The sequence below is a fragment of the Chrysemys picta genome, chromosome 18 (genome assembly GCF_011386835.1).
Source record: "Chrysemys picta bellii isolate R12L10 chromosome 18, ASM1138683v2, whole genome shotgun sequence".
NCBI lineage: Eukaryota > Metazoa > Chordata > Testudines > Emydidae > Chrysemys > Chrysemys picta.
This window is the reverse complement of record NC_088808.1, coordinates 8,418,234-8,445,804: the sequence shown is the minus strand read 5'-3', so window position 1 is coordinate 8,445,804 and position 27,571 is coordinate 8,418,234. Positions and strand designations below refer to the sequence as shown.

The following is a 27,571-nucleotide window of genomic DNA, read 5'->3' as shown; positions in this document are numbered from 1 at the left end:
GATACTGCCCCCCCCCACCCCGGTGGGAATGAGGGCAATATTGCCATGCAAATATCCTTGGTAACAATAGCTCAGTGGAAGAGAAACTCACCATCCATTTGCCTCTTGGGCTTAAGGGGTCACAATGGCCTAGTCAGCCCAGTGTATCTATTCAGGGGCACAGTGGCCATCTGGGGAAGAAATGAAGCTCGAAACTCACTAGCTGTATAAGAACATTTTCAGTGTGCCTGGGGCTAAGAGAGATATGTTCTCTCACTGGGTGTGGCCCAGTGGCAGAGCCCTGTCCGGGACAGACGGACAGATGGAAGTACTGCAACTGATTCAGAATAAAATGAGGGCAATGGATGGAGTGAGACAAGCTGCCATGGGAAGATGCTGGTCTCCCAGCTCCTCCTGATCACCTGTCTCCCAATGGCAGCCGGAGCAGAATGGGAGTGTCGGGGGCATGGAACTCACTTGTTATCCCCTCCGTCATGATGTCGGTCATTTTACAGCAGGAAGAGAGCATGCGCATGCTGAGCTGATCCACCACCAGCACCTGGAGCGGAAGAGACACCGAGTGAGCAGGAAGCGCAGCGACTGAGTCCAAGGGGGGATCAGGCATTAGGAGGCACCTGCTGTAATTCGGCGCTTCCGACAGTCAAGTGACCCTGACTGGGCCCAGCATAGCGAAGGGGCCCACACGCAGGCCTCTGCCACGCCGCTCTGCCAGTGCATCTCAGTGCCGCCACGCAGCACGCCCAGCTTTCCCTAGAGTTAAACTCACGCTGGGTTCTGGGTTGCCACAGAACTCTGCCAATGGCCCACCGCAATGCCCTGCAGCACCTTCTGCTAGTCCTGTCCTTCGTTTGGCAAACGGGCCAGGAGAGGTGTCATTCTTTTCCTCAGCCATTTTCTTTTGGACTCCCCATCCTCGTATGGCAAACTGCCTGCAGCGCTGGAAGGAGGGATGCACGGAGCCAGAGCAGAATCCCCAGGAGGGCTGGTGCTACACGTTACTCATCGTGTTTGGCACTTTTAGCATTCCTCCAGCTTGCCTCATTGCCCTCCACTAGGCCAGCAACTCCCAGGCTACTTCCAACCCCACCCCTTCCTCCATAGTCCTGCCTGCCCCCTTCCAACTCTCTCTGTAGTCCCCCACTCACCTTCCACTCGCCCTTCTTCTTCACCTTCCTGATGACATCATGCATGATCTCTGCAAAAGGAACAGAAAAGGTGGATGTTAGTTCACACCAGCTTTCCGAGGGTCCTGGGCGCTGAGCCCGTTACTCTCCTAGATTCATCCTCCTTGGCCGCAACAGTGCCAGGTTGGTCTGCACTGCAACTCCTGATCAATACTCTGCTTGCATGCAGGGAATAATAATAATAATAATAATACCCAGCTTCTTCATCTACAGAGCTCAAAGCACTTCACAGAAGAGGTCAGTACCATTATCCCCATTTTACAGGTGGGGAAACAGAGGCACGGAAGTGGACTTGTCCAAGGTCATCCAGCAGGTTAGTATCAGAGTTGGGAATAGAACCCAGGTCTCCTCAGTCCCACTCCAGTGCTCTACTCAGTGGAGGATACTGCCTCTAAAGTGCTCCCCACCCAGAGGTGGTGTCTAAGGGGATGGCATTTGCTTGTCAGTGAGTGGGTCCATGTGAATGACAAGCAGAAGGGATGGAAGAAGGAGTGAATTGCCTACTGGAGACTTTCTTACACCAACTGACCTACTACCACTTCTGAACCAGGCTGTGACCTCTAACTGCTGTGCCTGGGATCAGTCACATGGTAAGAGCTGGCTGACGGCAATTCCAGAGGCAGCCTGGGGCAGGGCCATTCGAGCGCTCTGGGCATCTGCATCCATCCTGTCCAAGGGGCCGATGAGCAGCACTTGATTTGTGCTCCTTTCCTGGGGACAGCGCTAGTGTCATTTATTTTGAAATTGTGGGAACATAAAGACGCTGCTGTGGGACATGCCACGTCAGCAGGACAAGCAGCCTGACCGAGACAGCAGGAGAGAGAGGAAAGGGACAGGGGATTATTGTAATAGAGAGACACCACTCCCCTTCCTCCCCCCCCCACACACACACCGCATTCAAAGAGCAGCTTTTCGGTCTCAGGTAAAGCTGGGCAGAGAAAGATCATCCCATTTCATGGAGGATTTTGATATTGCGAAATCGGGTTTTGTTCTGATTTGGACCGAAACAAAAAAAGTTTGACATTCTCCCATAAAGGAAATGGAGCCCCAGAGCCGTGGATGCTGGAGGAACCCAGCTCCAAGGTAGTCCACTAAGCTGCAGAGCCCTGTTCTCCCTGACTTTGAGGTCATCCACCTGATGGGCCGCACCCAGAGCCAGGGGACATGGAAGCCCCGACTGCCATGGAGCTGTGAGCATTGGAGCTCGGGAATCGGGATTTGCAGAGCTGCCAGCTCGCTAGCAACCTGCCAGATGGGCTGGTGAGGAGCCAGGCAGGCAACCTGGCAGGAAACCAGGCAGTGTCCGATGGCAACCTCCCTGGCAGGCTAGGCCCCATCAGAACTTCATTGAAATCAAACCATCTCCAGGTCACATTTCGATTCTGACAAATCAGCAAATTCATCCCCCCTTCCAAAAAGAGTGTTTTGTCTGAGTTTTTCTGACCAGGGGTAGTCTGAGGCAGCAAGAGGGGAGTGTCCGTTCCATTAGCGTGGGGGTTGTATGGGGAAAGGCTGAGCGGGGTAGCTGGGGGGATTTGGTCTGTGAGAATGGAGGGGTTGTGCGTCATGCCCAGAAGTTCACTGTGAGTCCTTCTTCAAACACTTGAAAGGCTGCCATAAAAACAATGGGGGAAAGTTGTTCTCTCTTGCCACAGAGGGCAGGAGAAGAGGCAGTAGGTTCAAACTAGAGCAGATCTAGATTCCATCTCAGGAAAAACTTCCCAACTATAAGGACGGTAGGACAATGGTGCAGATTGCCTAGGGAGGTTGTGGAAACTCCTTCACTGGAGGCTTCCAAAAGGAGGCTGGAGCCATCTGCCTTGGATGGTTTAGTCACAACAAATCCTGCGTCTTGGCAGGGGGTTAGACAACATGCCCCTGGCGGTCGCTGCCAACCAATGGAAAGACGCCCATTGACTTTGGTGGGCTTTGCAGCAGGTCCCAAGTGACGCTGGGTAGTCCAGAGCCCTCAGCAAGCTCATAGCCCAGTTCATAGTGACATCAGGAGGGCAACCAAAGTTATCCTGGTGTCAGTCCTGAGGGGACTGCCCTGACCACGCGAAAGAACTCACCGAAACACAGTAAAATCTGGTACCGGCAGTAGCCAAAACAGCTGCTAAAATTCTGCCATTGTGGGAAGTGGTTGCTCGGCAAAGAGGGGCTCTTCCAGGGACTGAGATTTCACAGGCTTCGAGGGCAGGTGGCCAGATCAGAGTTTCCACTAGGGTTACCATATCTATTAAATAAAAAAAGAGGACCCTCCATGGGCCCTGGCCCCGCCCATTTCCCCACCCCAGCCCCGCCCCAACTCTGCCCCTTCCCCCTAACTCCGCCCCCTCCTCACTCCCACTCCCAGCCACGGGGAAAGGGCTGCCCGAGCGCTACCGGCTTCACGGTTTGCCGGGCAGCCCCCAGACCCTGCGCCCCCGGCCGGCGCTTCCCCAGCACAGCTGGAGTCCGGGAGGGGAAGCGCCCAGCCGGGGCGCAGGGTCTGGAGGCTGCCCGGCAAACCGTGAAGCCGGTAGCGCTTGGGCTTCGGGCAGCCCCCTTGCCTCCGGACCCTGCGCCCCCAGCCGGGCACTTCCTCTCCCAGGCTCCGGCGGCGCAGGGTCCGGAGGCATGGGGGCTGCCCGAAGCCGGTAGTGCTCTGGCAGCCCGGCTCTGTTTAAGAGGCTTCGGGCAGCCCCCATGCCCGGCTCTTAAACAGAGCCGAAGAGTCAGGGGAGGAGCAGAGCCGCTGCGGCTGGAGGCTCTGCTCCTCCCCTGACTATTCGGCTCTGTTTAAGAGCCGAGCTGCCCCAGCGCTACCGGCTTTGGGCAGCCCCCCTGCCTCCGGACCCTGCGCCGCCGGAGCCCGGGAGGGGAAGTGCCCGGCTGGTGGCTGGGGTCCGGAGGCAAGGGGGCTACCTGAAGCCCATAGCGCTCGGGCAGCTCGGCTCTTAAACAGAGCCGAAGAGTCAGGGGAGGAGCAGAGTTGCCATTTTCCCGGACATGTTCGGCTTTTTGGCAATTCCCCCCGGACGGGGGTTTGACTGCCGAAAAGCCGGACATGTCCGGGAAAAAGAGGACGTATGGTAACCCTAGTTTCCGCACTCCAGTATTCTTCAGGCACTGGATTTCCCTCGTCCTCTTTTCACTTTTAAACCAAGCAGACAGAATTCAAACCCAGCTGAGGCCTGCTCTGTGCAAACGCTCGAGTAGCAAAAGCCTCCAAGCCGGCCACTCCGTGGGCGCAGCCCTGGGCGCTGCTCAGCCGGCCCGCTCGACTGGAGCTTTCTAATCCAACGCACGAAGAAAACAACAAAGGATTTAGAGCCTCTTTTAGAAACAAGAACCAAGCAGCTTGAGCCATTCCCTTATAATCCTTAGCAATCGCATTTCACCTCCCATTTAGGTCTGTCTTACACAACCAGAGGCGACAACATCACACGGTCCCTCGCACGCCCGGCTCACTCCACTTTCACCGTTGGAGCATCTTGGCTCCCGCCACTAGTCCAAGCTCTAGGGCTAAGGAGGGCCGGCAGCAACGGACCTTTCAGGCCCGTCCCATCCCAGGTTGCTCTGGGTTCTACCTTAGCCCTATGGCCTGACTTGCCTTTGCACGCCTGTTATGATCATACAGAGAGAGCGTGAGTGGATGATGATGAAGGCGACGATTTGGTCACGGAGGTCGCGGAAGTCACGGAATCCATGACTTCCAGAGACCTCTGTGACTTCAGCCCATGGCGGCTGGGAGCTGCAGGGTCCCCCCTCTGACTGGGGCAGTCGGGAGCTGTGGGGTACCCCCACCGCCTGAGCAGCAGAGCCCCTGAGCTCCAAGCTGCTGCGGGAGGAGGGTACCCCAGAGCTCCCCGCCGCCGCGGACTGATAAAGTCACAGACAGCTCACAGGCCTCTGTGAATTTTTCTTTATCGCCGGTGACCTTAACGATGATTGAGAGGGACGGGCTCTAGCGGGAGCATGAAGGCTGGGGACAGAGGAATTGTTTAGGGTGCTCCAAGGGGCGATAACTTTACACACAAGTTTGAGCTGAGGGAATATGTGCCACCGGTGAAACTTCTTGGGCCTTATCCTCTCCTCCAATGGAAGAGGTGGAAGCGAGTCAGTTGAGGCTGGACGAGACATACGGAAAGAACCATCCTTGAGAACGGACTAGAGAACCTTGTCCAGTCCAGGTGTTTATGACCGGATGGGACTTCTCTCCAGTCCATTCCACTACAACCCGCCCCCAGGCTGGGCAGTTTTCTAATTTGCTCTAGCCACACACCCTCTTTGTGCCTCCCCAGCTTTCCAAAAAGTATGTTAGATCCACCTCCTAGCCACCGCCCTCCTGCTGCTGCTAGTAAGAGACTTATCCACCAAGTGTCTCAGAGAGTCACATGGAAGGGATGGAGCTCAGAGCCAAACAGTCTGATCATCGGGTCCAGAAGCACACCTCATGGATAGCCTCGGTCAGGGCGGCCAGAGCCTGGTCTGAGAAGAGAGGTACCCCCAAATCACAGTGCAAACAGTCATGAACATGCATGGCGCTTTGCATAGCAGCTACTGCACGGTGCAGCACGGCGTGCGCAAGGATCTCCCCTATTTGCTCCTCTTGCAGCCAGGAGAACGAGGCCCAGTGCAGCACAAGAGCAGAGCGACTCGTGGGAGGGACACAAAGGGGGGCACCAGCTAAAGGGGGGCATGTGACCTCCCTAAGTGACCCCCCCCCATGTGACTCCTCCATGTGACTCCTTGCCCTAGCCCGGGGGCCCCACGCTCTCCCGGTCCCATATTACCTTGGGGGGGGAGGGGCTCTGTCCTCCTGCTGCACTGGGAACCACAATGGTGAAAGGAGCAGAACGTGGGGCCACCAGGCAGCCCCATGCTGGCAGCTCTTCCGGCGCGGCTGTATCACCCCCAGCCTTTCCACGCAGCTGCGTCTCCAGTCTGGGATGCAGTCTGTACAGCCCCGCCGGAGAACAGGGTTGGAGGCGGTACCGGTACAGCCGCGCCAGAGGACAGGGTTGGGGGCGGTACTGGTACAGACGCGCCAGAGGACAGGGCTGGGGGCGGTACCGGTACAGCCGTGCCGGAGGACAGGGTTGGGGGCGGTACCGGTACAGCCATGCCGGAGGACAGGGCTGGGGGCGGTACCGGTACAGCCGCGCCGGAGGACGGGGTTGGGGGCGGTACCGGTACAGCCGTGCTGGAGGACGGGGTTGGGGGCGGTACCGGTACAGCCGCGCCGGAGGACGGGGTTCGGGGCGGTACCGGTACAGCCGCGCCGGAGGACGGGGTTGGGGGCGGTACTGGTACAGCCGTGCCGGAGGACGGGGATGGGGGCAGTACCGGTACAGCCGCACTGGAGGGCAGAGTTGGGGGCGGTACCGGTACAGCCCCGCCGGAGGACGGGGTTGGGGGCAGTACCGGTACAGCCACACTGGAGGGCAGAGTTGGGGGCGGTACCGGTACAGCCCCGCCGGAGGACGGGGTTGGGGGCAGTACCGGTACAGCCACACTGGAGGGCAGAGTTGGGGGCGGTACCGGTACAGCCCCGCCGGAGGACGGGGTTGGGGGCAGTACCGGTACAGTCACACTGGAGGACAGGGTTGGGGGCGGTACTGGTACAGTCGCACGGGAGGACAGGGTTGGGGGCGGTACTGGTACAGTCGCACGGGAGGAGCTGCCAGCGCGGGGTGCTGGCTCCTGGGAGCGGCAGCCCCATGTTCTGCTCCTTTCACTGCTATGGTTCCCGGGAGAGCCCTGCAGGTCAACTGACCCCTGTCCTGCGGCGGGGCTGTACACACCTCAGAGACGCGGCTGGGTGGAAGGGCTGGGGGCGGGGCTGGGAGCCGTGCAGCCGCACTGGAGGACCGCTGGCCCACGTTCTGCTCCTTTCGCCGCTGCGGTTCCCTGCTGAATGTGCCCCCCCGGGCGTCTTGGGAGGGGCATGTGACCCTTCTTGCCCCTCCCAGGCATTGTCTTTTCACGGGTGGATGGGCAGAGTCAGCAGCCCAGGCAGTATGATGTGTGGGCACTATCCTGGGGGGAACTGCAGGGAAAACGTCGCTGACTATGGCCTAGAAGGTTTGACCATTCACAGCTGGTTAATCTCGAGGGTTTGTGGGGGGTGACATTTTAACCTTCCCCAAAACACTCTTGGCTACTGAGGCTGAGAATCAGCCATTCCAATCGCTTGGCTCGGGGAGTTGTCCTCATGCCCAGTGCTAAGCGGCTCTCTTCTTGGCCATGGGCTTGGATTTCTGTCCCACCTTGTCCAGACTACCTCACTTTAGCAATGGCTGTATGGCCTCACTCTGACTTTTAGATGCTAGAGTCCCTGTCCCCTGCCTCTTCTCTTCATCTTCTCCCTCCTTTCCCTTCGCTGCTAGCAGTTTCTCAAATGGGACTCTGCCAAAGCTGCACTTAGCTCCAAACCCAAGGCCAAGCATGAAATGTTTCAGCCCAAATCTTCGTATTTCAAGAAAATGATGCCTGAAAGCAAAGGAGGCGGGTTGAGTAGAAAGGCTCTCTCCAGCTCTTAGCAATGCGTCCGTAAAAGCAAGACCCTACCAACATCAGCACCAAAAGCACCAGCCACTACCACTGGGGCTAAAGAAGTTATCCCTTCAGGTAGTAGCAGATCTTATCCTCCATGTGGACCAGTGATGGAGAGAAGGTTACACCACAGTTAGCTAGTATGTTAGCAGGAACCAGAACACCTGCTATCCTAAAAACTCCCCTTCTGCCACAGCTCCCCCAGTACAATCAGTTCCTCCCAGGACTCCGATGCACCGCTGAGCTGTACAACTAAAAGAAAGTACAGCTAAATTGCAACATTGGTGGAAAGGCAGCATAAGCCTTATGGTTTGTTATTTTCCTCTCTCTGTCCTTTCCTTCCCGGAGGGTTTTGCTAAGCCATGCAATCTCAGAGATATGACCGGGAAAACAAATAAAGAACTCAGCACCTTGTGGTGTTTTTCATGTAAAGCATTTAAAAAAAAAATCAGGGGCGAAGTCTGCCACTAAGGGACAGATCCTGCAAATACCAAATACGGTGAAGAATTTTACCCACTGACCTCAATGACACTGCTCACGTGAGTAAATTACACACATGCTTATTTGGTTGCCGGATCAAGCCCTAAATGAGGACTAGAAAGAACGAACGCTCAGAACCAAAAGTAGCTAGTCATTTTGGGTGCCCAATGCAAGAAACCTTAAAGAGGCCTGATTTTAAAAAACACTGCTCACCTGCCCTCTGCAAAACTGACACCCATAATCAATTGTGAAATCCTTGGCCTCTGGATTTATATATATATTTATTAGCTTTCATTTTGAGCCAACATTCAGTGGGTAGCCTATGGGCACATACAGACAACAGCACCAGGTCAAAGCCCATCAGACATACCAACCCCAGGAAGTGGTCTGCTTTAGAGACAATAAGGAATTCTGTCCATTCTCTGGAAGGAGGAATACGGGGGGAAACAACACCACAAGCCCATCCTAGATCAAAGTCATTTTTTTTAACATATAAATGGAATAGTCATGGCTTAGACTGGCCTTTCTTCCCAAAGGAACACTTTGTAAACTATATGTACCATTCACTCACACACTATCTGGAATGCACTCAGCTCTGGGTTGGAACATGGCCTTAATGCCACAATTCAGCCCTATGGATCTATGTAATAAAGAACAGCTCTTATAGGATAGGGGAGATATGCCTGCCAGCAGACCAGCTCAGCGAGGTTGGAATGCGGATGAGCGTTAACCAGAGGGCATCAGCATGGGACAGAGCGGGCTCTCTTTAGAGCTGGCTGAAAATTTTCTGATGAAAGTGTATTACTTTGGAAAATGCTGATTCATGTTACAATGAAATGTTACAGAAACGTCCGTTTGGATCAAATTTCATTTTAAAAAATCAGACCGGACCATTCTAAACATTTTGACCTTTTCCGGACAGAACATTTCAATTTTCCATTTTGAAATGACTTTTGGTTTCAAATTTTTTACATGACATATTTTTTTTTTTTTAAGTAGAAATTGGAACAAAACATTTTGATTTGATTGAAACATTTCAATCAAGCCAAGACGATTTCTTTTTTTGGAATTTCATTTCGCAGGAAATTTCAATTTTTATTTGCTTTCCTTACATTTTGGAAGGGAATTTCTTTCAAACTCATGGAATTTCCCACGAAATGGAAAATCTGGCTGTCACCCAGCTTTGGTCCTCTCCCCTCTGAGTCCGGAGGGGGCATTTTGCTACTGGAGGTGCCTTATTTCACGAGACAGAAAACAGGCCAAGAATGAGAAGACTCTCTCCAAGCTCTGATAGCTTCTACCTCCCTGCACCACTGAAATCTATGGGAGCTTTGGCACTCACTTCAATAAACCCTAACCTCCCCATCCGATTGCAGGTATCACTTTGTGCCCTGCAACCTTACGTTGACCTGCTAAACAGCTGCTTGGTTTTAGGTAATGGCCCCAATAGATCACACATGCTTTTGAGGTGCTTTGGCTTTCGGGTGCTATATGGGAGGAGGGATAGCTCAGTGGGTTGAGCATGGGCCTGCTAAACCCAGGGTTGTGAGTTCAATCCTTGAGGGGGCCACTTAGGGATCTGGGGCAAAATCAGTACTCAGTTCTCCTAGTGAAGGCAGGGGGCTGGACTCAATGACCTTTCCAGCTCTATGAGATAGGATATCTCCATATATTTATTTATAAGTGGAAGGCTAGACTCAAAGACATCTATAAAAATATTCCACAACTCCCCAGCTGTAGTATGCATGCTGCAAAACGCTGCATGGGACGAAATGGTGTGTCAAATAAAGCCTGTTTTTAATGAATTATGATCATGTTTTATATGCATTCACAGCAATAAAGCAACAGGAAGTGCTGTCTCTACTGCTGCCAAGATACCAGTGCTGCAGGCTGCAATAGTCTATTTGACAGGACCTCTAAAACAATACGTTTGGTGGCTGTTAGCACTTTTGAAAGCAAGGAACTCAGTGCTTTGGGTAGTGCTAGACACAGCATGGTTATAAACTGTTCAAGTCACACAGACACCTGCCCATGTACCTGAGTCTTGCGGCATATCCTGCTGCCCCCAGAATGGATCCCCACACCAAGCTCTGTCATTGCATCAGCTGCCCGGATTCCTTTCCATCCCCAGCTATTCCAGCATTGGGCTTACCCCTGAACAGAGTTATGTAGATTCATGCCATTCTGGAGAAGAGATGAGCAGCATGATCTAGTGGCTAGGGTGCTAGCCAGGGACTTGGGAGAGGTGGGTACAATTCGCTGCTCTGCCACAGACATCCTGTGTCACCTTCCGTTTGTCTCTTAGCCTCTCTGTGCCTCAGTTCCCCATCTGTACAATGGGGATAATAGCCTTGCCCATGGGCGTCCAAGATAGATAGATGTCCACTAATTACTACATGGAGACAGTCAAATGTATTGTACTTATGAGAGATGTTCAGTTTCAATCCAGGTCCCCATGGCAGTGTATTATCCACCATGAAATAAAGCCTACAGACTCTCTGTGGAATTTTCCTCTGCTGATAGAAGGCCTGCAGTAAAAATTGGCTTCCCGTAATTAATGGATTTAAATGTAGGCCGGGTGCATTCACTATCTGCTTGTCTCTTTAGAAGCTTTTTCTGCTTGTGGTCTGGCCTGGGAAAGCATTGATACCGTAAGTCATGGGAACTCTATACCCCAGGCCACCTGGCCCTTTTGTGAGGGTGTAGAGCAGAGGTGGGCAAACTATGGCCCGCGGGCCACATCCGGTCCGCGGAACCCTCCTGCCCAGCCCCCGAGCTCCTGGCCCGGGAGGCTACCCCCAGCCCCTCCCCTGCTGTTCCCCCTCCGCAGCAGCCTCAGCTCGCTCCGTCGCCGGCGCAATGCTCTGGGCTGTGGGGCTGCGAGCTCCTGGGGCAGCGCAGCTGCAGAGCCCGGCCTGACCCGGTGCTCTGTGCTGCGTGGTGGTGGTGGTGGCGCAGCTGCAATGCCACCAGCCACCGGTGCTCCAGGCAGCACGGTAAGGGGACAGGGAGCAGGGGGGTTGGATAGAGGGCAGGGGAGTTTGGGGGTGGTGGTCGGGGGGGGGAATAGGGAGTTGAATAGGGCAGGGGTCCCGGGGGGGCAGTCAGGAATGAGAGGAGGAGTTGGACGGGGCGGCGGGAGGCAGTCGGGAACAGGGAGAAGGGGGGGTTGGATAGAGGGCAGGGGAGTTCGGAGTGGTGGTCAGGGGGTGGGGTGGTCAGAGGGCAGGGAACAGGAGGGGTTGAATGGGGGCAGGGGTCCTGGGGGGACAGTCGGGGGGGGGGTTGGATGGGGCAGCGGGGAGCAGTCAGGGGACAGGGAACGGATGGTGGTGGTGGATGGGGCAGGGGTCCCAGGGGGGCATCAGGGAACAAGAGGGGTTGGATGGGGCAGGAGTCTGGGGGGGGGAAAGGGGGCAGATGGGGGGGATGGGCCACGACCCCCTCCCCTAACCGGCCCGCCATACAATTTCCGAAACCCGATTCGGCCCTCAGGCCAAAAAGTTTGCCCGCCCCTGGTGTAGAGGCTAGGGGGAATTTGTGTAAGCATCACACCATCTTCTAGGGGTCATGTCCAACTAGTGAGACAGGGTCCTTCCAAACCAAGCACCTGGATCATGAGACCTGGCCAGCCCAGAGACGTATTTCTGCCAAATTTTTATCTGCTAACAATTTGTTAAGACATCTCCAGAGATTCTCCTGGGCCACAGGTCCAAATCCAGCCCAGCTTTGCAGTGACTGAAAGTTACCCCCATCCAGTGACTGCCCATTGGCTTACATGTAAAAAATTAGTGTTCCCCATGCAGTTTCTAGTGGACAAGTATCCACATCACCGAAAATGTGGTCCTAGTAGACAGCCTAAGCAAGGAGGCCCAGGGCTGCCTGGGCCAGGTGGCTGAATAACCACCTCACCCTTTTGATGTGCACCTATGACAATCCCCCTGAGTTAATGGGAGTAAGTGAGGCCAATTAGCTCACCTGGCTGCACTTGGGGGCTGAGCCAGGCCCAATTAAGGCTAAACCCAGCTGGGGAGGAGCTGGGTGGTTGGTACAAAGCAAAAGGGGACCAAAGGGAGCTCCCTGACTAGAGAGTGGAGAGACTGGGAGGGTGAAGGAGGACGTCCAGGGGAGAGTTGGCCCTGAGATCTGCTCCTGTATACAGAAGTCTGGCAGAAGGCTTGGGGAGAGCCCTGATAAAAGGCCAAGACCTGGACTTCTAGGGAGAGAGCCGTGGGAGGTGTTCAGTGGAGGACAGCAAGGGAAACGTAAGCGGGATGAAAGGTCAAGCCTGAGGAAGGCAGAAGTTGGGTAGAGTTTGTACCTTTGCCTTGGGATTTACTGGGAGATTCCGGGGAAGAGCCCTGGCCCTGAGAGAAGGGTGAACTAGAGAGGCTGTGGGTGAGGCCTGCTGTCAGGCTGTGGTAGGAACAGGTCCAGGGAGGCGTCGGCAAGGAACGCTATAGACTGTGACTGCTGGACTGAGACCTAGTGTAGTGGGAGGGCCTGGGTTCCCCTACCAGCCACGGGCCGGTGAGGGGGAGAAGGACCACTGAAAGCTCTGAGCAAAGGGGTGAAATGACCATGGGGCCCAGAGCTGGGGCCAAAGACCAGCAGTAGGGACATGGGACTCCTTATGTGTTGGACTTTGTGACCTTGGAAGGGGTGGAGCTAAATCACAACCTGGCTGGAGGGCTGAGTCCCTAGAAGAGGCAGGCTACTGTGGGATGGCAGCGACCATCCGCAGGGGGCGCGAGAATGGAAAGAGAAGCTGCTATGGAGGGGCAGGAGGGGCACCCAGCCAGGAGGGGCACCAGCCGTGACTATGCTCTTCCATAGGGGATAAAACCCCAGACCTTCAGTATCACAGCCCAGGCTCCTGCCACTTGAGCCCAAGGAGTAGCTCCATCAGCTGGTAGCAGTAGCTGGCCATCCTCCACATGGACCCGTCATCAGCGAGGGGTCATGACACTTAGCCAGTGTGTTACCCGTGCTGTATCTTTTCCTGTGGAGAAGCAGAGCACTCTCTGGTCTCCAGGGGTCTCCGTTCAGCAGAGTTCATCAGCACTCACCTCAGTAGATTATTTACTTTTTAAGGCTCAGGTTACAAAAGCCTGTGGAGATGGAAGTGCCTCAGTGGGAGGGCTTCTCAGGAGGACCTTGAGCTCTGGATGTGCCCCACCCGCCTTTATCCACTGGATCAGCCATTTCAGCTCAGTCTCACAGGAAAGCCCACCGGGCAAGCTCCAGCTATCTGTGCTGCGGCCCGGCCCGGCCCGGAACATCTCCTTAGGTCTAGTCACTCAGGCAGCGGACTCTAAGTAGGACAAGTGCCTTCCCCAGAGTCACATGGAGATGTCCCCTTCCCTGGGGAATCGGGCGCTGATAGCTGTACCCTGTGAGAGAATCAGGCCTTCCTGGAGCTGGACAGGGCTGGGGAGCGGCCGGCGTGGGCAGAACGCTGCTGTCAGGCAGGGGAGCGGGTTGCTGGGCAGGGTGGGTTAGAGCCCGTGCTCCCCCCTGAATGTTAAGGCTGGATCTAGGCATGCAGCGAACAAGACGCTGGAGACACAACAGCAGAACAGAACAGGGACTAAGCTAAAGATACCTCCCCTTGGGGCCAGGCTGCTCCGCTCTGGCTTCCTGAGCGCCTCTGGATGGGCAAATCTCTGCCTCTGATCTCTCTGCAGAGGGAAAGGGATCGGGGCTGTCTTTCCCATTAGCACAGCGGGGAGGCATGTTATACGGCCCTGGGACCGTCAAAGTCCACATTCCCAGCAGGGTGCATTCCGGTGAATAACACTGAGCTCCTGCAAACAACAATAATAATACCTAGCTCCTGCCCTCAGTAGATCCCAAAGTGCTTTACAAAGGGATGTGTGTGGGGCGGGGGCACTCTCACTATTTTACAGATGGGGAAACTGAGGCACAGAGCGGTAACATGACTTGCCCAGCAGAGGAGTGGCAGACCTAGGAATAAACCCTGGTCTCCTGCGTCCCGGTCTCGTGCGCCTTGCACTCTGCTGTATGGCTTCAATAGCATTTGCACATAAGCAGGGCTGGCTCAGATGCAGTGGGTGCTCTATGGGAGGGGAGAGGATTCCCTAGTGGTGCATGTTAGGCCTCTGGCTCCTGGATGGCTCTGTCCCTTGAATAGCAAAGAGGAAACAGAGCTTCCATCCGTTTCCATGGGGGAAGGATCAGATGCTGCTGGGGACCAGGAAGCACAGAACTGTTAGATGTGCTGCTAGCAGCGAGCAGCGACCCTGCTGGGGTGGAGGATACCAAAGGACTGTGCAGCTGGGTCTGTAGGGAAGGATCCTTCGTGCTCATGGCTGGCTCTTCGCTCAGGTGCAAGGATGGGAGTGTCAGGGGCCATGCTCAGCACTGGTGCAGGTGCAACGACCTTAGCCTCATTGGGCAGGGGGAATGGCTGGGCGAGGGTTAGCCAGAGCTCAAGCTGTAACAGGTTTCCAGGGGAGCCCCCAGGGCGGGAGGGTCGTTATGGAACTAGAACTCAGGTCAGGGCTTTCAGGGGGTCTAGGAGACTGTGCTGAGCGAGCCTGCAGGTCTGGATTGTGAGTGAGGCCAACTCCCTTCCCCAGGTCTGGATCTAGGGCAGGAGGTGGCGGCATACCCCAAGCTGGAGATTTCTCCCTGTTTCAGCCCACAGCAGAGGAGTCTCCGCCTTCTCAGCTGGGTCCCTCCTGGAATTTTCCATCTCAGTCACACCCAAGATTCAAGAGGATGCAACCTCCGCCCCCAAACGTGGAGAAAAGGTTCACAGAAACCCCTGCGAACCAGAACCACGGAGCTCGGCCCAGAGAATCCATCTGAGGCATCTGTCTTCGCTGCAGAGATTTTCCAGCCAGCCCAGTCGTGGGGCTGGGGGCTGCCCCAGTCGAGGGACGGTAACAGCTGTGAACTTTACCCTGGCTTTGGGCAGAGCTGGGAACCATGCCCACTCTAGAAGCAGGGGAGTTGCTGTCTAGGAGAAACCCTTGGGGCTTGGCCACTGGGACAGGTGTGCTGAAGCTAAGACCACAAACTTTCTCCTGCACCTGACCTGTGAGGAAAGGATAGTTTCCAGGTGATCCCATTTGCTGTTTGCATCTCCAGCAAGCAGAATGGCTGAGGCGAAGGCAGAGAGAGACACTGAGGTTTTCCAGATTTCTAAGCAAACGGATGCTTAGGAGGCCATGATTCGGGGTCTCCAAGGAGGTGAATTAACTATCGCTCCGTGGCTTCTGCACGGGATACGGCCACATCCTGTCTGAAGAAGCCCCAGAACCCACATGCCAGATCAGACTAATCAGTTCAAATATATATATTTGCAACCGTCTTTTATTAAGATCTTTGCTGGGTCTACAGAGAGTTAGGATGGCCCTGGGGTTAGGGTACTAGCCTAGGTTTGGGAGAGCCAGGTTCAAGTTCCTGTTCTGCCACAGACTCTCTGTGTGACCTTGACCAAGTCCCTTCGGGCCAGACTTTTAAAGGTCTATAGGTGCCTAGATAAGCACTGGGCACTTGTGAACATCCCACTAAGCATTAGCCATCTGAATACCTGTACCTGGGGGCAAAGGGGATTTCATTCTCCACTGGGTTCCAGATGAATCCAGTCTTACACAAACTGCCAGGGGAGAAATGTCTCCCCCGTCACATACGCCATCTCCCTCCGGTCCAACAACAACGCCCCCTCCGGGCATCAAGCTGAGTCATCCTTTCCCACCCCCATCTCTCTCCGCGCAGGTAGCATTGTGCATGCAGCAGGTGGCTGGTGAGCACAAAGGACAGAAGTGTCTGGACAGGAAGCTGGAAATCAGCCTGGGGGCTTGGCTCCAGTCTCTGTGCGTGTGAGAGGAAGCAGAGGGCGTGGATCTAAAAGGGGACATCTCATCTCCTCCCCCCCCCCTCTCTTCCCTGGGTGCCGAGCAGCTTGGCCAGTCTGAACCCAAATTCACTACTCCTGGACCGGATCGCTGGCCCTAATATTGCCAGGGGCGAGAGGATGATGCTGTTCTTCAAAGGGCTAGCCTCCAGCTAAGGCTCGGCTCTCCCTGGGAGGAGCCAGACCCACAGAGCTGCTGCTGTAGCACGGGGCTGCAGTATTTTTCCCTGGCATTGCAGTGGCTCCCGGAGCAGGTGTCTGGCTGATGGCTGGGCTCTAGTTGTGTGGGCAGAGGCCTCGCCCATCCTGCAGACAGAGTCCACAGCGTCTTTCCTCTCCAAGAGATCCCCTCTCCCCCACACCGCTGCGGGGCATCTTCTCACAGGGTGGGCTGGTAGATCACACCAGGACTGAGAGGCTGGCACTGCCCAGGGCAAGGGGGGGAAGGGATCTGAGATGGCACAAGACTGTCTTAGCAGTGATTCAGGCTCTGTGGAACCCTGGGCAAAGGACAGGGCCCCACCCACCTCACCTACAGCCAGGCCTATTTCTGCGTACCCACCACAACCCCTGCCTGCCTGCAGCCCCTTTCTCCTCCGACTGCAGCAACTCCCCCTGCCCCTTCCCGGGGGCTCCCACGGCAGGTGCCTGAGGAAACAGGCCAGAACGTGAACCGGGGACACACACAAGAGAGCCAGCAGAGCGGAGAATGCAGTGCCAGCGGCGGAATCGCTGGCAGGTGCTGTGTGCAAGGGCCTCTGGCTCCCACATGCCCACAGCGATGGTGCCCAGATCTGAGGATGCCAAGGCTGCGACGCCCCTGGCTGCTCCTGGGGTATTGCTGGGACTTGCTCGTCAGCAGCCCGCCCTGCTCCTTGCAAGGTGCATCGCCGTGTTCGGAGCTGGCTAGCGGGAGGGTGCTGGAGAGGGGGATCGCTGGCACGCCTTATCCTCTGGCTCAGCGCTGCCCGGCAGGAGCCATTTGGACCCTTTGTGAGCCTCCTTTTGCCAGTGGAGCTCTGGGGTCGGCAAGAGCAGCCCCCCGAACGCACAGGTTTGGAGAGAACAAGCTGGCCGGGGGAGGGCTTCTGACTTTGCAGCCCTGGCAGAGTCCTCTCAGTGCACCGAGTGCAGCCACGCAGGTCCCCACTGCCAACCTGCCCCAGGCCCCGCAGGCTGTGGATGGGCGGCTGTCTCTGGCAGGTCAGCTGCCAGCCTTGGTACCCTGCAGGCAGTTTCCTCCTCCAGTACCCCCCGCTCTGCAGCAAGCTGCAGTCTGTTTGACCCTGGGCTCCGAAGATCGGCCACGAGCCATCCGAATGGTGTCTACCTGCAGTTCCATCAGATCGGCCACGAGCCATCCGAGTGGTGTCTACCCGCAGTTCCATCAGATTCAGTGCTGCGTCCGCTGCCCAGTGAGAGCTCTAGGTCAGAGGTTTAGAGCAGGCCCCTTAAACTGCCTTCACTGTCCACCAGCTCCTTACGTGAGGGAGCTGTTAAAAGTGCCCCTCTGAGCTCTGGTAGGGCTGCGGGCGGTTCGGTGCACTCCCCTGGCTGCTGCACCGCTCCGGATAGAACGCAGGCCAAGGCACCAGAGCTGCTACCAGGCTCACACCCTGCATCTAGAATAATAACAATCAGAGTAATGCCCAGCTCGTCTAGAACGCTTTCCAGCCACAGATCTCAAAGCACGTTACCAAGGAGTTCAGTGTCATTATCCCCATTGTACAGGTAGGGAAACTGAGGCACAGAGGTGCCGTGACTTGCCCAAGCAGAGCTAGCCTGTTACACAAACGGCTGAAAGCAGCTCCCAGGTTTGGGCTGAGGCGATTTTGTTCAGATTTACTTACTCCTTGTCCTTTGTGGGGCAGAGCTAGCCCTGCCCCTGCTGCACCAGATCAGCCCACTGAGATTTACGATGGCCTCTGGTGCCAGCCAATACGAGCAGAGGATTTCTGAAGCCCACTGCCTGCTTCAGAGGAAGGCAAAGACTCCATCGGCATTCTTCAGGGCAATTGTGGAATCTTCGGTAGAGAGGAGGCTGGAAACCCTTCCTGACCCCACAACCTATACCCTGAAGCATGAGATTTGTTTCAATTACCCATGTCTCTGGCACCTTAGAGGCAGAAGGCCAGTGCTCAAGTGCTTCAGTCTCCCTAGCAATCCTGGTGTCCAACATAACCAATGCTCTTGACATGTGCATTTAAACACAGGGGGTTTGTTTCTGTCTTTCTGGCACTTAGCGAGCAAGTCCTGACCGCAGCTTGAAGCCTAGTGACTGACAGGCAGGATACCAGATTGGAGGGACAAGCAGACTGCTTTGATCTGGCATATCCAGTGTGGCTGTATGGAATGGCATTATGGCCCTCGCCTTTCAGGACCTCCACATCTCAAGGCAGCTGTTGGGAAAGGCCTGCAGCCAGCGCAAGTCAGACGTTGGGGAGATGTAGGGTGGGGAACAGAGGGGGCCGTAATGCAAGTGTCTGGCTTCATTTGACAAAGATGCCTCTGCCCAGGGAGGCAGGCTGTGCCGTGTGATTTGGGTTAATTACAGCGATACCACCTCCAGGCTCGGTGCACCGTAGTGGGAGCAGGAGAGGGGTGATGAGTGGCAGAGGTGGGTCGCACTCAGCCTGCAAGGAGGCTGCCCCCGCCCCTCTGAAGATCACTCAATTCTTCACAGAACAAGCCAGCCAACCGGTACAGGGGCTGATCCTCTCAGAGACCCCCCAGCCCTCAAACACAGCCTGGGTCAGCCTGGCGGCCACCTGAAGACTGGATGATCCTGGCCTGGGAAGGAGGAATACATTGATGTAGGCCATAGCGCAGCAAGCAGAGGGCTGCCCGTGTGCGTGTGGGCTGCATGGGCAGGAGACTGCAGTTCTCGGAGTGAGCATTTTTATCCCCAAAGGAGCCCTGGATGTCCGAGTACCCCAAGCCCCCAATACTCTAGGCCTCCCCAAGTACTACAATACCCCAGCCCCTCCAATACTACAATACCTCAGTACTGCAGTACCCAGATACCCTGCAGCAAACCCAAGAAATCCATAGCACTAGATCACATCCCTTGCACTGACTGCAGCTGAGGCACACCCGGGGGAGCTAATGGCAACGGGTTGCAGGAGAATCCCGTGTGAAGGGGAAGGGAGAGGAATCAGAGAGCGGAGTTACTGGGAGGGACCGGCTGGATTCGCGGGGCAGGCCTGCGTTGCAGAATTCCAGAAGTGCCCCATGTCCCGCACCGCATGTCTGCGAGGCGGGGAGTGGGTGGGACATGTCAACGCAGGTCACTGTGCCCCGCTGGGCCAGTGTATGGATGAGAGACGTGTCCCGCTCCAGGGCCCAAACCACAGAAATCGCAAAGGAACAGAAAGGAGCAAAGACATCGCCTCAGAAAGCGAGCTGGAGAAGCAGCCCCCGACCTTGGGGAGAAAGGAGAGAGACGTCACGCTATGAAGCAGCCTGCCACCAGTTCAGGGAGAACAACCCTGACAAAGACAGTGGCGCCACAGATGCTAGAAAGCCTTGTCCTGGAAACACTGCACCCATCTGGGCCCTCGAGACCCTGCCTCATTTTGAAATTCTGGCAACCCTTGTCCAGCTTGGTGTGCCCACTAGGTACGACGGGGCTGAAGCAGGGTGTGTGGGCGCAATAAATGCATGGGTGAGATGTGCCAGGCTTAGGGTGGGTGTGCTGTGCATCTGGCCTCAGGGTAGCATATGGGCAAGGCTCTCCAGGGTAGAATAACAGAATATCACAGGGTTGGAAAGGACCTCAGGAGGTTATCTAGTCCAACCCCCTGCTCAAAGCAGGACCAATCCCCAACTATTTTTTTACCTCAGATCCCTAAATGGCCCTCTCAAGGATTGAACTCACAACCCTGGCTTTAGCAGGCCAGTGCTCAAACCACTGAGCTATCCCTCCCCCAACAGATCAGGACAGATCACAGAACAACTGGTGGAAGGTGGGGATTGCTCAGCTAACAGCACTACTGCAAGGCCTGTGAGCAGCCACCGCACATACAAGCTCCAAAAACTCTAGTAGCTCCAGGTGAGTTATAGCCAGGCTTGGCTTCCCTCTAGTCCGAGGATACTAGAGCCCAATGGGACCTGGATTCATGAGTGGCACCCCTAGGCACTGCCACAATACAAATAATGAAGAATTGTAGGGTCTGAAATGGCAGGGGGGGCAGGTGCCTTGGATCCTTCCTGCCGACCCCTCACCTGGAGGAGTCATCTCACCGGGGACAACGTTCTATGATTGTTATTCAGTTAACCCTTTCAGCAGCCACAACCACTCCCTCCTCACTGACTAGTGCGTCCTGGGACCCAGCCTGGGGACAGGCTGCGCTTTTCTGAAACGGGGCTACGCGGCTCTCCCGCAGGGCTGGGAAGCGGCAAAACAAGATGTGCTGATGAACTTCCTGTCTGGGTGCCTAGCAGAGTGCTGCCCACGTATGTGTCTGTTAATGACTTGAATGGAACTACTCTGCATTTACACCATTGTAACCAAGAGAAGAATCAAGCCTATTATCTTTAATATTATGCAGATCGGTGGGACAGGGTGTACCAGCCATTTCCTGCCCTCTACTGGAGGTCCTGCTGCCTTGGCACCCTAAGAAGCTGTCCTTTTGGAAGAGAAAAGCAACAAATTCAGACCTCCAGGAGTTGCCTAGAAAGGCCTCCCAGGGTCAGCTGCTGGTGGAACCAGTGAGACTTGGTCCTTCAGTGGCTAGAGGGCCTGGAGTACTCACAGGCCAATGAGAGGCCAGCAGGCCAGATAAAAAGAGTTGGCTGCTACTATCTAAAGCAGTTCTACATGAGGCAGGCCAGGGAGGCTCTCCCTATCTTAATACAAGACACCTTGGTCAGGTGCCTTTTGGTTGGCCCAGAGAAGGACTGTTAATAAGCACTTTAATGCCCAAGTGGCCATCTTGAGGTAAGTGTTAATTTATTTTCTGCAAAATTAAGGTGAGCTTGTTCTACAGGATGCCTCAGGTGAGCCTGTGACAGTCAGATCTAACTATGGTCATGGAAAAAAATGATTTTGTCGTCCATTTCATCCCATGACACTGGATGTTATCATCATATGCATGCTTGTATGGCCTCACCACTTTAGGTCTCTTAAATTTCTCTTTCTATTTTTACTAAAAATGAGGGGAAAAAAGCAAACTGCTACAATTTCACTTCTGTAACTTATAGAAAAATAATGCTAATCCAAATGGCTACGGGTGAGTATTTCTCCTCTATTATTGATTACCCTTTTTATTGATGGTCTTCACCACTCTTGAGAGATAAGGTCTTAAATAAGTGATTGGGGGACAAATCATAGGGCTACAGCCAGCTCATTAGATATCTTGCATGTATCTTCCAATCCGTCATGCTTTCTGAATTAATTTGCCTCTCTGGGTGATTTGCATGGCACTAAAGTGACTGACCGGATAATTTAAAAGTTAGCAATGAGGTGGCCTATAAGAAATAAAACTTGTTTGTCACCCCAGGAGGCAATGTATTTTCTTTATAACAGAGCAATGCAGAGCAATCTTTCACGGAGCCTTTCAAACGAGTACAGTTTGCTTGACATAGGGTCTGATCCTCCCGCCATTAGCATCAATGGCAAATCTCCAGTTGACATTGATGGTGCAACAGTGGAACTGTAAGAAAAGTGGGCTAAAGACCTCACACGGGGTAGCACTGTAGCACTTCAGTGTAGACACTGCCTACACTGATGGGAAGGGTCCTCCAGTTGGCGTAGTTAATCCATTTCCCTGAGAAGCAGCAGGGCTGCCCAGAGGGGGAGGCAAGTGGGGCAATTTGCCCCGGGCCCCATAGGGGCCCCCACAAGAATATAGTATTCTATAGTATTGCAACTTTTTTTTATGGAAGGGCCCCCCAAAATTGTTTGTCCTAAGCCCCCTGAATCCTCTGGGTGGCCCCGAGAAGCAGTACCTAAGGGGATTGAATAATTCTTCTGTCTATACCAGGAGTTAGGTTGGCTTAACACATCTCACAAGGGTGTGGATTTTTCACACCCCTGAGAGACATAGATATGCTAATGCAAGTTCCCAGTGTAGACCAGCTCTCAGTTAAGCCATATTAACTATAGGGCAGAGCATGAGTGTAACCAAAGGCAGAATTTGCTTCAATATGTCGAATTTTACATCTACAGATGTGCTACTTATGTGATCATGCTACAGAAATAGCCTGAAGCCCATACGGAAATTAATGGCATGTAAATACATTGCCAATGGGAATTGTAAACCAATGTGCATATTTCATAGGACTGGTAACATAAGAGCAACCTGATTGGCTGATGAAGAATATGACTGGGAGGATACTCCCAGTTTAGCTACCCAACACTGGCTGTTAACCAATGGGAAAGACTCACTAGGCAAACGTGTAGCAACACACTTCAGAAGAGCAGTAACACACTTCAAGATGAGCAGCAACAAGGGATACCTGTTCTCAACTGGCTGAAGGTACTTGGCCTTCAGCCTCAGGTCTTACCCACACGGTCATTGGTTCTTTGTATCCCGTGTAACATGCATATCTTGTGATGTGATACAGCTCCCACTTTTCAGATACAGCTATCTGAGAGGTGGCCCCCCATTATTGTAGTATCTGAACACCCCATCGTCACTACTGTATTTATCCTCACTACACCCCTGCCAGGCAGGGCAGTGCTGTTATCCCCATTGTACAGATGGGGAACTGAGGCAGAGAGAGACTAGTGACTGTAACACTAAGCCCCTCTGATTCACACTCTACACGCTATTGTAGTAATCTTTGTACAAAACACACCTTGTGAGGTATCATTGGAAAACTAATCACTCCCTGATCATTAATATTCTTGTTCGATGTACGTAAGCAATGGGTATTGAGAGTTATGGATATGTGCTAGAATGATGACTCAAGTGTGTTTAACCCAGGCGAGTTGGTAAACGGATCTGCCTTAGACAAAGGAACATGTTTTCCCCCACTGGGAGTTATTTCCAAAGCACTTTGAAAGACAATGAGAATGTATTTACATATCATGTAAACAGTCCCGTCAAGCTAACAAGGGGTGGAGGCAAACCTCACACTAACCTCACGATGGCAGCTGTCTGTCTGTCTCCAATGAAATTAAGCAAGGAGTGACCAGAAACAATGGAAGCTCTCATTACATAGAAGATCAGCAGGAGGATGGGAAGCTCACAGGAAGGGAAAAAACTGCTTGAGGTCATCCTGCCTCTTGACATAAAATCATTGAACTTTGGAAGATATAAGCAAGGACAGAAACCATCTTTGGCATCCAACACTAGCCAGATACAATGGAACAGAGCTCTTGCAAGCCAAGAAAGATGGGTCCTTCAATCAATGGGGGGAGTTAAAGTCTCTGGAAACTGAATATAGGTGAGAAACCATCTTTCATCAAGCCTGTACCTTGTTAGATTAAGTTTTAGAGTTTTAGATTCGTGTTATCATTTTTATTTGTTTGTAATCCTTTCTAACGTCATTCCTTTTACTTGGCATCACTTAACCTATGTCCTATATTTAATAATTTTGTTTTACTATTAATCTAAACCACTCGTGCTGTGTTGGAATTAAAGTGACTCTTAACTTCAGTTCATGTGGTGACCTAGTGGGTTTTGTGTTTTTTAGAGGAACAAATGAACTTTATGATTTCTCTGCACTATCCAGGAGAGAGCTGCACATTGCAGAAATCCAGGACGTGGGAGTGTGTTGGGGTCATCTTGCCAGTTGTAACCAAGGCTTGTGCAAGCCAGAGTGTGACAGTGGTGTGTTGCTGGCAGGCTGCTGGTGTGTTTCTGGACCAGGGCGGTAGTTATACAAAGACACTCAGGGTACGACCTGCATCCTTGTTGCTGACGATGAATATCCCAGGCAGGGTGTTACAGTAGCAAAGCATTTGAGGCATCCAAGATTGCAGGGCAAGAGGGGACACAACCCCTCACTGGCCTGGATTGTCCCCCAAACCCCATCACAGTGACTTGCCCAAGGTCACACAGGACATCTGCAGCAGAGCAGGGAACTGAACACTGGGAGGGATAGCTCAGTGGTTTGAGCATTGGCCTGTTAAACCCAGGTTTGTGAGTTCCATCCTTGCAGGGACCATTTGGGGACTTAGTTGGGGATTGGTCCTGCTTTGAGCAGGGGGTTGGACTAGATGACCTCCTAAGGTCCCTTCCAACCTTGATATTCTAAGATATCAGGCTAGCACCCCAGTCACTGGATTCTCCTCCCTTTCTAGGGCCTGATTTTCCCAGGGCAGCTGTTCTGCACTTCTGAAAGTCCAGCCTCTACCGTAGTGCCACGTGGGACCCAAAATCACGAGTCCCTTCTGAAAAGCTGGTGACAATCTCTCCAGCAAAACCTGCCCTAGGGACCACTTCCAATACCAACTCCTAGCTTAATGTATCTCCAGCACAAATTTGTTCAATCTTTACTTAAAGACCCACTTTGACTAGGCAACTGATTTTTGCTGGTCCATTCACAGATTATTTGTGGCCCCTCATAAGCAATCTATTATATCATTTATATACCTCAGAAATCGGCCCAATGCATGTTCTCTAGGCCTCAAATTATTATTCCCTAAGCATGTCCATCGCTGTAAAGCCAACTCCATTGACTTAGGAACAGTGGGGAGGCAGTCACTTGGTTTAATGCACAGATAACCCCTCATTCTTAAAGGCAGGGCCCAGCCCTGCAACATTTACTCAACCAAAGAAACCTCGATAACTGTTGAAAGATCAGGCCCAATGCCCTCAAACAGAAGGACTTGCTAGTTAGTGTCTCCAGTTTAGTGGTTTGAAAGTTTACTCTTCCAACTGGATTCATTCCTTCACCTACTGTTTTATCTGAAAAAACTTTGTGGTATTTTAAGTCTGGCTTCACAGAAAACTATTCTGTTTTTAACACCTGGTCACTGAGATGCGAGCTCCAGTGTGCCACACATGTGTACTATTAAACATGACTACCACGTGTCCAGAGAGAGGTTGTAGGCCACCTCCTGCTCTCTCCCTGAACTCAGTAGCAGAATTCCAATCAAGGTCAAGGGGAGCAGGAGCTGTTTTTTCCAACCACCTGGCGAGTTGCCCCTCCTGATTACTAAGCCCAAAGAGCCATTGCAGGGATGCAGGACCACAAACTTTACCCTGGACAGAGAGTGGTGCGAATGTGCCATAGATTTAATCATCGCCAGGAGTTCCTTAATGCTCCTGGGGCACTGCGTGGAAGGGCAGATTTTTAAAAGCACTCAGCGTGTCGGGAGCGGAGCACTTCGAGAAATCTGCCTGAAATCATGGGCCCCGAGCACTTGGAAATCTGGTCGGAAGGGTTACTTGCAGTCTCCCTCGTCCCCCACAATGAAGTCGTCTTGGTTCTGTGTGTGCTGGTCTGAAACAGGACGTGCATATTCCTGCCCAAATGCCAAACCCCAGGGAAAACGCTGTGGCAGTACCGTGGGAGGGAGTGGATCTTAACGCTTCCTGATGTTTGAGAGATGCAGAGCTCTCTTTTTAAACTACAGTGAGGGGCTTGGGGGCTTGGGGGGGGGGGGGTAAAAAGGGAAATTAAACCCAAAAAAGTCTTATACATTAGAAAGAAATGTCAGGTTCCATTGTTGGAAGCTGTCACGCCAGCCATAATTTCCTTTGTTATATCTAATGTATTGGGGGAGGGGACGCTCAGACAAATGCAGAATCTTTGCATTCAGTAACACCTCAGCTGTGATGCTTTAAGGGCTGGTTCTCCCCTGCCTTGCACCTTGGGTGGTCAACGAGCCTGTGCAAGTGGGTGTTGAAGGCTAAGAAATCAGAATTCTCTATGCGTGATGGTGGCAAGGGGCCACAGGCTCTCGCACAGGTATAAGGCCCAGATCCTCAAAGGTATTTAGGCACCTGCCTCCCACTGATTTCCGTGGACATTAGAAGCCTTGAGCATCTGGGCCTAAATAACTACCCAAGGGGCAAGGCCGTGAAGCCTCTGCCATTCGACACTATTCAGGCCAGCTTTTCAAGAGGGCTCCGTTCCAATGTACCCAGCTGCTGAGCGCTTTTAAAAATCTCTCCCACGGGGGTGAGTTATGGATGGCCTGCCAGCCCTGGGCACTTGATCATCTGTGTGTCTATAAGAACAGTTTCTCGGATTGTGTAGATGTACAGGAGAGAAGGAGAGTGTGTGCGCGTGCCAAAAAAACAAATACGCAGCTAAGGTTTGTTAATTCTTTTAACAATCCCAACATGCGACAGTTCGGTGTCCTACAGCACCCTGGACCTCTTGTATATATTTGCAGCTTTCATTTGAAAATCATGACCAGTGATAAAGCCGGACATCTAACAAGGAAGCTTAAATAGGGGATGCTACATATGGGCAGCATGGTTGCAGGTACCTTGGTGGAGATTTCCCAAGCACCATAGGGGATTCTTCGCACACGGCTTCCATTCATTCTAATAATAAAGGTGTCTAATATATTCCTTTGTAGTGTCTCTTTAAACAAAGGCCATTGTAACAATGGTTTTGTTTCTGATACTTACAGGGCAAGGGTTTGTAAACTTCTCAAAGGGCCCTGAATAATTTTAAAAGGATCTAAATGCCCTAACTGTTTGCAAATTTCAGCCCTTGCCTTTGCATTTTCGGTGCGACACAAGGGTTCATTTCTTTGAAAAGAAACAATAATAATAAACAGGAAATTAAATTCAAAGAGGAGAAAGCGAATCCTTGGAGTGTGCATTCGCTGAGGGCAATTGAGCTGGCATGGCGTTTACAGCCTGCTCTCCTTTAGCTGCACTGTTAACCCATAACCACTTCAGCGAGGCACTGGGGCACCGTGTGGGAAACCTCTACGAAACCAGCGAAGGAACAGGCTGACAATCCCACCCAGTTGGCCTAAGAGAGGTGCAAAGAAGCAGACTGCCAACAAGCCAAGGGAGGAAGAAAATAGCCTTAGGACACAAAGGCCGAGATTGAAGTCAATGTGAGAGGCAGGCTGACAGGTCCAGGGGACTGGGCAGAGGATGGGATGAGGCAGGAGGTAGGCAAAGCCTTCTAAGCAGTGAGGAAGCTCATGCTCCCCAACTCATCTGCTTGGCACCCCGACACACTCCCTGCTTAGCACAGCCCCTTCTACTTGTTGGAAGGCCAACGTGGTTTAAAAATAATCACGCTCGCTCCACTGGGCGCCATGGTTGGCTTTTAAAAGATAGGGACAAACCTGGGTCAAACAGGGCAGCTGGCAAATATGGTAACTTTATCTTCCCCCCCCCCACCACCCACCCCAAAAAAAAGAGTGGACAGGAGTTTCATAAAATGGTGATGGAAGGGGCTGGGAATCAGGGTTTAACCATTACTGGACTCAGATACGCTGGAGAGATTTTACTCAGAATTTACAAGACGCCTGTGGGCAGAGACCAGACCTGCAAAGTTTCATTCAGGAATGTGATTTTTTTTTTCTTCCCCCTTCTGGGGGTGGAATTATGAGACT

General features: G+C 53.2%; 1 protein-coding gene across 2 annotated transcripts in view; it reads right to left on the bottom strand.

Annotated features, from left to right (window-relative positions):
• STXBP1 (syntaxin binding protein 1) overlaps positions 1 to 27,571 on the bottom strand; it is a 68,280-nt gene that overhangs the window by 37,430 nt on the left and 3,279 nt on the right. For both annotated transcript variants that reach the window (XM_008174345.4, XM_008174346.4), the window contains exons 2-3: positions 1,146 to 1,195; positions 457 to 538 (exon numbers count right to left, since the gene is read on the bottom strand). In XM_008174345.4, the coding sequence (XP_008172567.1) occupies positions 457 to 538; positions 1,146 to 1,195 (132 nt within the window). The remainder of the gene's footprint in view (positions 1 to 456; positions 539 to 1,145; positions 1,196 to 27,571) is intronic.